The sequence below is a fragment of the Octopus bimaculoides genome, chromosome 20, assembly GCF_046866305.1.
Source record: "Octopus bimaculoides isolate indiv1 chromosome 20, ASM4686630v1, whole genome shotgun sequence".
In the NCBI taxonomy this organism is placed as follows: domain Eukaryota; kingdom Metazoa; phylum Mollusca; class Cephalopoda; order Octopoda; family Octopodidae; genus Octopus; species Octopus bimaculoides.
Window position 1 is genome coordinate 4,641,842 of NC_142947.1, and position 12,500 is coordinate 4,654,341.

General features: G+C 37.7%; 1 protein-coding gene across 2 annotated transcripts in view; it reads right to left on the reverse strand.

Moving 5' to 3' along the window:
• The window catches only part of LOC106867441 (allene oxide synthase-lipoxygenase protein), a 55,653-nt gene that overhangs the window by 6,469 nt on the left and 36,684 nt on the right, over positions 1 to 12,500 (reverse strand). For both annotated transcript variants that reach the window (XM_089338672.1, XM_089338671.1), the window contains exons 9-13: positions 11,274 to 11,391; positions 9,569 to 9,661; positions 6,453 to 6,513; positions 4,281 to 4,386; positions 2,237 to 2,328 (exon numbers count right to left, since the gene is read on the reverse strand). In XM_089338672.1, the coding sequence (XP_089194798.1) occupies positions 2,237 to 2,328; positions 4,281 to 4,386; positions 6,453 to 6,513; positions 9,569 to 9,661; positions 11,274 to 11,391 (470 nt within the window). The remainder of the gene's footprint in view (positions 1 to 2,236; positions 2,329 to 4,280; positions 4,387 to 6,452; positions 6,514 to 9,568; positions 9,662 to 11,273; positions 11,392 to 12,500) is intronic.

Genomic DNA, 12,500 nt, shown 5'->3' on the forward strand with positions numbered 1-12,500 from the left:
GGGAGAGTTATATTATATATATCTCCCTAATCTCCCTATTATATATGTCTCCCAGTTTATTTCTGTGTTCCTTTCTGCCGAAGAGCGTAGGCTCGAAACATAAGAGACTTTCTCTCTTCCCGAGCGTTAAACTAATATATCTGTTTGTTGTTTACACACCCGTCTTCGTCTTTTGTTTTATTGTAAATTCTCGCAAGTAAATTTAGGATTTTTTAAAATTCTATTGCTCGCTGGTACATGGCAATCACTGACTTGAAAAGGAGAGATAATCTCATCAATAAAGAATTTTCGAACATTGTCATATCATTGAGGAAAATAACACAGCCGCGAGCATACGTTTCTGCCTTCATCTGCCGTCATCAGCACAGCAGGAAGGATATTTAGAAATATATAAAATGTGTAAGACACATTTATGGTCTTTAAGTAATACACACACACACACACACACACACACACACACACAGATGTGTGTGTGTGTGTGTGTAAAGATCAGCAGATCTAGTTTTTGGTACGAAGGCGTCATCATAGAGTTTATTTTGCGTTTTTTATGTTAGGTTTGGAGGTTTGTTATATTTAATGTTAATCTTTTGCTTTTTGTTCTTTTTTGCGAGTGAATTTAGACAATTTCTCAATCGGTATAGGTGAGGTTGTTGTTGTTGTTGTTGGTGGTGGTGGTGGTAGTGGTGGTAGTGGTAGTCGTCGTCGTCGTCATAGTGGTGTTGAGATGTATGTGAAGAAGTTTTAGTTTCAATGTTCTATAAATAGACAAGAATATCTGGCTTTTGTTCGGAGAATGACGTCGTTTCCATTCTAGCTGCCACAGTACAGACACACACACACACACACACACACACACACACACATACACACACACACACACATACACACACGCACGCACACATTTATATGACATAAACTTGTGTGTGCGTATGTGTTTCTCTTTGTATGTATGTATGTATGTATGTATGTATCTATCTATCTACGAGTATACACACACACACATACACACACACACACACCTTTTCAAGAAAAAGGAGTCTTGTTCGTCTAACACAGCAGACACTAGCCAGAGGGATAAAATGGCAGACATATTTTCCTCCTTTTACCCTGACGTGTAATACGCTTTCTTTGTGCCTTTCATTACTCGTAATCACCGCCCCCTCCCCCACCACCACCACCACCTCTTTCACTGGCGTCGCCTGACTTTCACATGGATTTATTTCATAGTTTATGACAGTGGTTCTCAGCCATTTTTTTCATCTATGCCTCCCCCACCTTTTTAAATACTATTTCATTCTGGTGAGCCCCCGTAGACATTTGGTGTTTAAAAAACTAACTTTACTGATACTTCTTTCAAAACACCGATTTTGTTCATCACACATTCACTTGTGTATGTCGGACTACGTAAGACATTAGAGAGAGAAACCTACCTCTTATAATAAATACATCTAACGCAAGATGTTTCCATGGCTCCTTAAAATAACACTGTAGACCTAATTTACTATTTTGCTTATGTGGACCAAAAAGACACCCAGCGATTATATGGATCCCGGTCGAGAACTGCTAGTTTATAATCTTTGTGCTTATGGGAAGGTCCATTGCAAGCCAATAGGGGTGCCCTTACAATGCTAACAACGGTACCTCTATGCATGTTTGCAAAAATGCTTGTACATAAGCCAGTCACGAGATATATAACTCAAAGGAGTTTTTTTTGTGATGATGCGTTTCTGAGTTCGATACCACTACACAGCATTTTGGACAACAGTCTTCTAACATAACCATGGGTTAACCAATATTTTGTGAATAGAATTTGGTAGAAGGAAACTGTGTGATGACTCGTCGTGCGCATGCGTGTACATATCTATATGAATGTTGTCGTCTGCTTTTGATAATCTGGCAGAATCGTTAACCCGTCGGACAAAATGCTTAACATTTCGTCAGCCTTTACATTCTGAGTTCAAGTTCTGCTGATGTTGACTTTATCTTTTATTCTTTCGAGGCCGATAGAATAACTACCAGTAGAGCACTAGACTCGACGGAATCGACTAAGCCATGAAATTCCAGGCCTTGTGCTAGAATTAGAAAGAATTTTTAAAAGAACGGGGGATATTACAAAGAGAGTACTGGAACAGGTCTTAACCAGTTCAACATATTTAATTACCAAAGCCAGAAATTCCAGTCAGAATGGTACACAAGATGCAGCACCAATTGTTGGAATACATTAATCATGACTTACCTTAATTCCGATGCCACCTTCCTCCTTGCTCCTTGCCAATTCTTCAGCCCAATTCTGGATTTCCCAATCTCCGGTTAATTTCTCTGGGGTTTCTTCGGGGTTTGAATTGAAGTGTGAGAAAACGGAACAAAACGAAAAGAAATAATCAATATCTCTAAGCAAAGTCTGTGATTCTCATGCGAGACAAAGATAGAATATTGGTTGTGTTGTGGGAGAGGGGGGGTATCTTCAGTCTGGTACTCCTGTAACACACACATGCGCAAACACACACAAATATGTACCAGATGAGCACTGGGGTTAATGTAATAGACTAGCCTCCACCCCACCCAAAACTCCAAGACTATTGTAAAAATAATAGTGAAGCTTTACTATAGCGTCGTATATTATCGACTGCTATTTCCAGTAAATATTGGTGCATTGTTGCACCACTACCTTATATATATATATATATATATATATATATATATATATATATATAAAGATAGTGGTACAACAATATATATATATATATATATATACATACATACAAGCATACATATGTACACACACACATTATATATACATATATGTATATATGTATATATATATATATATATATATATATATATATATATATATATATAGACGATTCCCTGCCCTGCATATCTCTCTCTCTATATATATACATATATATATATATATATATATATATATATATATATATATATATATATGCGTATGCGTGCAGTGTCTGAGCGTATTATCACATTAACAGACAATGTTATCAAACGTTATTGCTATCATAATTAGGTCCTAAATACTTTCAGGATATTGCTGGTGGTGAAAATGGTGGTGGTGGTGGTGGTGGTGGTGAAAATATTTGTGCCAGTTGCTGCGGTGATATCTGCAGTTCTGCTGCTGCTGGCGGTGGTGGTGGTGGTGATGGTGGTGGCGGTGGTGGCGGTGGTGGCGGTGGTGGCTGTTGGTGTTGTACATCTGGTTTTCATCTGTTCTGGATAAGTTTCATAGCCGTCCTCCTCTTCCTCCTCAACCCCCCCCCCTCTCTCTCTCTCTCACTCTTTCTCGGTGTCTTTTCGCTACTGTTTGCACAAGCAGTACCACCACCACCATCACTTTCATCATCATCTTCATCATCATCATCACCGTCATCATCGTCGTCGTCGTCGTCATCTTCATCCTCATCACCGTCATCAGAGTCTTCCTCCTTCACATTATCATCATACCACCACCATCGCCACAGTCGCAACCACCACACCATCATCATCATCATCATCAATATCATCACTACCGGCACCAACATCATCGCCACTTCATCTGTATTGTCACTGTGTGTGTGCGTGTGTGCGTGTGTTGTGTGTGTGTGTGTTGTGTGTGTGTGTGTGTGTGTGTGTGTGTGTGCGTGCGCGAGCACGTGTGTGTGTCTTTGTGTCATTGTCTGTCCCTCACTACCACTTAAGAACTTGCGTTGGTCTGTTTACATTCCCGTAACTTAGCGGTTCGGCCAAAGAGAGCGATTGAAAAGGTGCCAGACTTAAAACAAAAACTAGTACACACACACCACACACACACAAACACACACACACACAAACACACACACACACAAACACACACACACACTTATATATATAGATGTAGACGCCTCTGATGAGAACCCAATAAAGTTCGAAAATCGATTAAGGTTGTTCATCGTTTTATTAGTTGTCGTTCAATGCTCGAAATGAGGAGTAGATAGGCAACCGACAACTAATGAAGGGTCGTTCCTTATGTTACTTGTCTTGTTTTCCATTTGTTTCTCTCGTTGTTTGCGTATTCAACTCATTTGTTTTCGTCTTTCATGTTGTTTACTGTTTCATGTTGTGTCCTGTACTCATATATGCATATATATATATATATATATATATATATATATATATATATATATATATATATATATATATATATATATATATATATATAGTTCAACAACCCCTCAACGTCTAAGCCTTGTTGCCACCACTGGGAAGATACATTAGGGAATAGAAAATGGTAGTTGAGCCTTCCTTACCGTAGTACAGATTCACATAGCTTTCCACGTAGTCTTTGATGGCGTAATAGTAAAGTAAGGCATCGTCACGGAATGGATAATTTGGAAGAATCGTTTGGTCCAACAACTGCAAAGGAAAAACAACTTTCTTTGATTATCTCTCACACTGCAAAGAATATTCTATGACAACGTATGACTATTGTTATTATTATTATTGAGTGAGAGAGCAGTGCATGCCATCAAAGTGACACTTCCTACAAGAATAATCGTTGTCTTAGTCTTTCACACTCTCTCTATCCTCTCTCTCTCTCTCTCTCTCTCTCTCTCTCTCTCTCTCTCTCTCTCTCTCTCTCTCTCTCCTGATAATTTCAAAAGCAGGCGGGCCCCACGCTTTTGTTTTCACGTTTCGCTAATAAACCGAAACATCGTTATTTTCAACCGTAGAATCAAAACACCATGTGGTAGCCCGCTTTGGCGTCTTCCTAGCAGAAGATCAAAAGAAATTGCACCCGCTAAAGCGAACTCACAAGGTGAAAGGGTTAATATATTTCTCTATTCGTGACACTGTTTTTAACATGTTAAAAGTTGGGCCGCATTAAACAATGGCTTAATTCACTGGTGTTAGTTGAAGCTGTATGTTGGCTTAGCATTTTCTGAACAATGTTTATAGACCTCGCCCAGTACTGTTTCATGGGATGCATCCACGTCTACTCGCCTATACAAAGATGGTTTTGTATCATTCCAGTTGTTTCAATTAGGAAATGGTACGATGAAGGCATTCTTTAATTACCATAATATCTTTAATTCATTAATTAACACTATTTATTGATAACCCACTCTCAGTATTTATATTTTTCTGAGATGTAGCAACGTCTAACCGCCATTACGGAAGTACACCAGTTGCATATGAGTATTAAGTGCAGTCCTTGACTGCCATTTAATCCAACAGGAAGGGCATGATATTTTTTTTGGGGGGGGGGGGGGGGGGGCTTTTGATCTCGATTCTGCGCAACAGTAAAGTCATGTGATATGATAATGTCGATAATTGGTCCACTAGTGTCGTTTTTGTTACGGAAAACGGTTTATTTAGTATTATTGATGATTATCAATGAGAGCAATTACTAAATAATGGTTGGAATGTTATCAAGGTTTCGTAGCACTTTAGCAGCGGGGCAACGCGGTCATTAGGACGTCAACCCTGGCATTCGATAAAGAGTTAGTGAAAGACGTGAATGGTAATAGGCAAGGACCAGTTGATGAGAATATGGAGAACGATTTATTAAATAATTGGTCGGGAGGCTGACAGGGGTTCGCAGCACTCTAGCAGTAGGCTGATGCGGTCATTAGGGCGTTGAGATTTTCAGCGAAGGCGCATGGTTTAGTAGTTGAAGTTTTCAGCTCACAACATGACAAGTTCGAATCTCGGCAGTACGTTGTGTCCTTGAGCAAGACACTTTATTTCACATTACTCCAGTCTGGCAAAAATGAGCTGTACCTGTAATTCAAAAGGGCCGACCTCCTTACATTCTGCGTCATGCTGAATCTCCCTCAGAACTACATTGAGGATAAGCCACTTGCATCTTAATTTCATGAGCAAGCTGTTCCGTTGATCGATCAACTGGAACCTTCGTCGTCGTAACCGACGGAGTACCAGTTCATTTTTTTTTTAACTTTGCATTCTACATATAAGTGATGATAGCTTGTTACCAACACTGGACATCAACGAGAACAACCTAAGCATTCTTTTCTAGAAGACTTACAAGAACAGGAGTTTCAACACTTCTCAAAATTCCTTATCGTTGGAATTAATCCAGTCCTGCCCAGCCCCACACTTCAAATACTTCACTGTCAATTTAGAAAAAACGTGTCAATCTAGCAGTAAGCGTAAGAGACCATCAAAGAAGAGGGGAGATTTTTTTTTTTAAGAATTTTTTTCACAAACTGGTTTCTTTACTTCGATAAAGGGCAAGCTGATCTTTGTTTGGAGGCAAAGAGACAACTATGAACATATTTCAGCCTTTTAGACATCATCAGCGTAGTGTTCTCTAATGCAAGATGGGAAATCATTTGAGTTTTTTTCTTTTTTTTTTACTGTTTGTTGTATCATCCATTATCTGATTCTTTAATTAGTTGGACATATTTTGTGGCTGTTAGAAGTTTAATTGAAATGGTTTACATGAAAATTATACTCACTCCTTGCTGTTTGAAGTACTCTGGGAAGCAACCATCGACATCAATTCGCCACTCTTTTACTCTACAGAAATTCATGAACGAAATAATAGACACATATAATACAAAATATTATATAACATAACATAATATAACATAATATAATATATATGATATGAAATAATTTAATATATGACATATGCTAATAATATAAGCATGAACAGTTTAGCTTTTAAGCACCGGTGAGACACTTGTCCAAGGTTCAACGCAGTGGGATTGAACCCGAGATCACGTGGCTGCAATATGAGCCTCTTAACCACACAGCCATGAGGGGAAATGATTCGACTAAAAAAAAAACACCGCTTACAACACCACTGAGGGAACGGCTTATAAACAAAAGCCATGAAAGTAAAACGAAAAAAGAAAGAATGTTTCTTATCAGCGATTCTGGTCCATTGTTGTGCTTCGGTTATTTACTCTGCGACGCTGTAATTATTTAAATCAGTCTTTTAACATTGGTTGGCAGATAAAAGTTGTTGTGTTTATACGAGAGCGCAAGATAAGAAGCCATGACGGGTCACATACACGACAAATACCAGGGAACAGGGAACCTCTTGGTAATCACTTGATCTGCTTGAAATAGTCGCCGAATTTCCCTCAAATCACATTATACTGTCTTTAAAGAAGGACATTTTGGATAAAGATGTCTTGAGTTCTCTGCATACAAGAAAAAGACAAGATGGTCGCGATTGGAATGCTTTTGATCATAGGACTGTTCGATTAGTGTTGACTTAAAAGTAATGGTAAAGTGACTTTCTCGAGCCATGCCAGGCTCATAAGGACCGGTTCCCCCGGGTTACCATGGCGCAAATATTCCCCAATTAGAAGGAACGCCGGTCTGTCACAGAGTTACGCAGGATTGCCAGCTGAGTGGACTGGAGCAATGTGAAATGAAGTGTCTTGCTCAAGAACACAACGCATCGCCCGGTCCACGAATCGAAACCGTGATCATGAGTCCAACACCCTAACCACTGAGCCACGTACCTGCACAAGTATTGACCTAAACAACTAAAACAACGTCATCTGAGCGAGAGATGAAGACATGAAAGGTTACTTATGGCAAGGAACAGGGAGCCTCTGGGTCAGTGGTCGTCAGCCGCGGTTCCCAGGGCCGCATGCGGCCTTCAAGCATCTTTCTGGCCTCCCCCGACGGTCTTCCCTCTATAAATATAAATTGTTCTGGTTGGTGTCTTTCGCTTTTTGGTACAGCCCCTAAAAAAATCCAGGTTGGGGATTTGGCCCGGATGCGAAATTTTTTTCCCACGAGAGTTCCGGACCGCAGTAATGAACTCATTTGCATACAACCAATCAGAGCTCACCACGAAAGTCCACAGACTGTGTACGACTACAGTACAGCCAATCATGCACAGAATGGTGTGCGCCACCTGGTGGGCACAGCTTGTAAAACTACACTGCGACACCTTGGACAATGCGATCTTGAAATAAAGGAAGGGGTGGTCGTAGTTGGAGGATCTTTTGTCATAACCAAAGCCTGAACAGCAACAATAACAACAACTTGATTATTTTATCAGATTTGTGGGGATTTGTGTATTTGTGTGAGTGTGTGAGTATACAGATATGTGGTGTGTGTGTGTGTGTCCCACCACCGCTTGATAACTGGTGCTTACGTCTACGCAACTTAAGCGGTTCATCAAGACTGACCAATGGAATAAGTAACAGGCTTCAAAAAATTATTATTTGCATCGATTCGTTCCCCTAAAACTCTTCAAGGCGCTGGTGCCCCAGCATGGCCGCAACCAAGTGACTGAAACAATTAAACGATTAAAGATCGAACCATTTACTTCAAACCATTTCCTTTGAGTTACCGCATCTTTAAGTTATCTCCCTTTTGCTAACTCTTTTGTTGCATTTCATTTAATATAAACTTCTCTAATCCCCTAAAATCACTGATCCTGAACCAAAATTTAAAACTAACATAGATATATTTTACAGTAGCCCTTCTAATAAGTTTCCCCCTCTGCAGTGATTTAAATTTTATTTAATCATAAATTACTGCCATATTCAGAGCTTCCGATGATGTTAGTCTCTTTTTATCTTTTATCTCCCTTTGATCAGATTCGAAAATATTTCACAAATTATTTCCCTTATTTCATTCTTTGATTATTTGTAATAATCGTGGCACTCCGTCGGTTGCGACGACGAGGGTTCCTGTTGATCAGATCAACGGAACAACTTGCTCGTGAAATTAACGCGCAAGTGGCTGAGCACTCCACAGACATGTGTACCCTTAATGTAGTTCTCGGTGACCTTTTTTTGGACCTTTTTTTGGCCCGTCGCACTAAAATGTTTCCCTACTCCCGTGGTAATCACATGCGCACTGTTCAGCCATGTTTTCCTGTCGCGCGCGCGCACATATATGCATACACATTCGTTTATTCTTTTATTCTTTTACTTGTTTCAGTCATTTCACTGCGGCCATGCTGGAGCACCGCCTTAAAGAGTTTTTAATCGAAGAAATCGACCGCAAGACTTATTCCTTTGTAAGCTTAGTACTTGTTCTATCGATCTCTTTAGCCGAACCGCTATATTACGGTGCCACGCAGTGGAACTGAACCCGGAGCCATGTGGTTGAGGAGCAAGCTTCTTACCACACAGTCCCGCCTGCACCTGTGTGTGTGGGGGGGGGGGGGTTCTCTGCAGAATTCTACTTCAAATCTCGATGGTTACTATCTTCACATCCCAGCAATGGCCACTAGAGATCAAGCGAACGAAACAAAACGGTTATCATATTGAGATCTAAAATTGACCTACGACTATATTTTTGTTTGACAATTGCAATGAGGTAATTGATTATATCGATACCAAGTGTTTCATTGGTACTTTATTTTATTGATCTCAGAATAACGAAAACCAAAGGAGACCTTGGCGAGACATAAACCCGAATCTACTTCATTTCGACCGTCGCCCTACCAATTCTAACTCTTCGCCGTTTTTTATTAATGTAAAGATCTCTTTCAAAAAATGTTTTATCTTTGTAGAGGGATTAAGAGTTCCAGAAAATGGTAATGGAATTATGGTAAGTGGTGTTCTGTATAAATTCAATGAGGTTTTACACTTACCCCCGACTGATGAGTTCAAACATCCCAACGATTCCAATATTCATGGTGGTATCAACCCAGCCTCCTTCTGATATAAGCAACATGAGACCACGACTGAAAAATATACGAGAGTATGCATATACATATAAAGATACATACATACATACATATATATATATATATACATACATATATATATATACATACATATATATATATATATACATACATATATATATATATATATATATACATACATATATATATATATATACATACATATATATATATATATATATACATACATATATATATATATATACATACATATATATATATATATACATACATATATATATATATATACATACATATATATATATACATACATATATATATATACATACATATATATATACATACATATATATATACATACATATATATATACATACATATATATATATATATATATATATATATATATAAATAAAACAAATAATAAATGAGTATATGCATATATACGTACAGGTATGTGCATACCTACGTCTACCTGTATATATAAGTGCATATCTGGGTACAGGACATTGCAAACAAAACGTATACAAAAAAAATAATAACCAGAGTACAGAAAACACACAGGCCACACAGAACATTTTCCTTCATCAGCTACCCCCATTGTAACACAGGCGTTTCGAAGAGTAAGGGCAGGACGCATCGTTAAAATGGCTCTTCCCACGGAACACGAATATATATATATATATATATATATATATATATATATATATACACACAAATTAAAAGGGTAAAGGATTATCAATTTATTAATTAATAAATCAATTAACAATTAACAATTTTTACCAAGCCCATCGGTATGAAAGCACCATTATTGGTGGAGAACTTATTTAAAAGCTCATATATATTTATAAATATAATTAAGGGATCAGCAAATATTTGCTTCACCATATACCGAAGTTCAGAAATAGCAGCTAAAAAAGCTGAGAATCCCACAGATAGCATCACTTGTAACTCACAAAGGCAAAAACAAGAAGAAAAAACAATGAAAACTAACCAATTCCGATGTTTAACAGTAGACGCGTTTCTAGATCATGATTGATAATAATCAATTTCCTTCATCAGTACTGATGAAGGAAATTGATTATTATCAATCATGTTAAACATCGGAATTGGTTAGTTTTCATTGTTTTTGCCTTTGTGAGTTACAAGTGATGCTATCTGTGGGATTCTCAGCTTTTTTAGCTGCTATAAATATATATATATACGAGGGTGAGTCAAAAAGTAATGCCATTTTGTTTAGGACAGATATAATTACCAACACAGGAACATGTATCATACATGTTCTTCCCTTATTGGTTCAACATAATCGCCTTCTTGATTATTAACAGGTGGAGAAAATCGCCGCGTAGTGATGCCACGTTCTTTTGTTAATTATGTTACATTAATTATGTTACGCTAACAAGAGAAGCACTGTTTGTTGTTTGTTTTGTTTTGTTTTGACAGATGATCATAGCAGTAATTAATCGGTGAAAATTGACAGAAACTAAGCAGGAGAAATTCATGCTAAATATATCCCATGGCAAGGCAGGAGATTGGAATCAGCTATTGCAAGTCGCGGAACTATCGAGAGAAAGAACACACAAGAAAAATAAAACAATTTAAACCAATGAAAAAATTCGTCAAAATCTGTTTTGTGATTGCTACTTACGCATTAATGGCCAACAAGTAGAGGGTGTGGGGTGCGAGCAACTTGAACACCGGATGTGACAGAGAGATATTCCTTTGTGTGGCGATCACTATTCCTTCCATTAACAGATGAGTGAAGGCTGCAAAGCAACGAAAATCACAAAATAACAGAAGATAAACTAAATGAATTTCATGTCAAAACGAGTCACCAGAGATTTTAACGATGTCTTTGCAAAGTAGTGAGGCTCATCTCTCTCTCCTTCTCTTCTCTCTCTCCCTCTTTCTCTCTCTCTCCCTCTTTCTCTCTCTCTCTCTTTCTCTGTATGTGTATGTATATTTATATGTATATATATATACGTAAATGTTGAACAATGAGAATGAGCGCTCAAGGCCGCATTGGTGGATGAAATTTCTTTATTTACGCATTAAGGATATCATTGGTTTCATGTTAAGAAGAATATTTTAATATCGTAACAATTTTTCAAGCCGATCACGTCTCCGTTTTGGATGAAATCAAAATGGGACGAACATTATTCCTCCATGTGATCGGCATAAAAATTTGTTAATATATTAAGATACTTTTCTTAGCATAAAACCAATGGTAGCATTAAAACATATATGAAGTATATACATACATACATACATACATACATACATATATACACGTGTGTATATGTATATATATATGTATATGTATGTAGATATATGATAATTTTTGGACACATAACTATATATCCATACTTATGCATATATATGAGCATTTGTGTACACACACACACACACACACACATATGCTGGATTGGTGTATATGTATACCGAAGTACCTCAGAAATGTATCGTAAACCAGAATAAAGTAAATAAGGGCTCCAGTCTTTTGCAGACCCTTTTCGTTTTACCAAATTCCAGCCATAAGAAGGCCTTTTTGTTTAGAAATAAAAGGCCTTATTATTTCTAGACAACGAGCAAGACCGTTTTTTTTATTTACAAGAACAGCGACGAAATCAAAAGTAAAACCAACACACATACACACACATATATACAGATATGTATATATATGAATGATGTTCAAGCTGTTTATTGTTTGACAATCAAACATACAAATGAACACAAACACATAGTGAGCACATGGCAAGTAAGATAACTGACGAGATTTATTCACGTGAGAATAAAAGAGAATAAATAATTCATTTGAAATTTGACAGAAAACTTCGGCGTCGAAATTACTGCAAGTTTTTTAAGTGTTTTCACT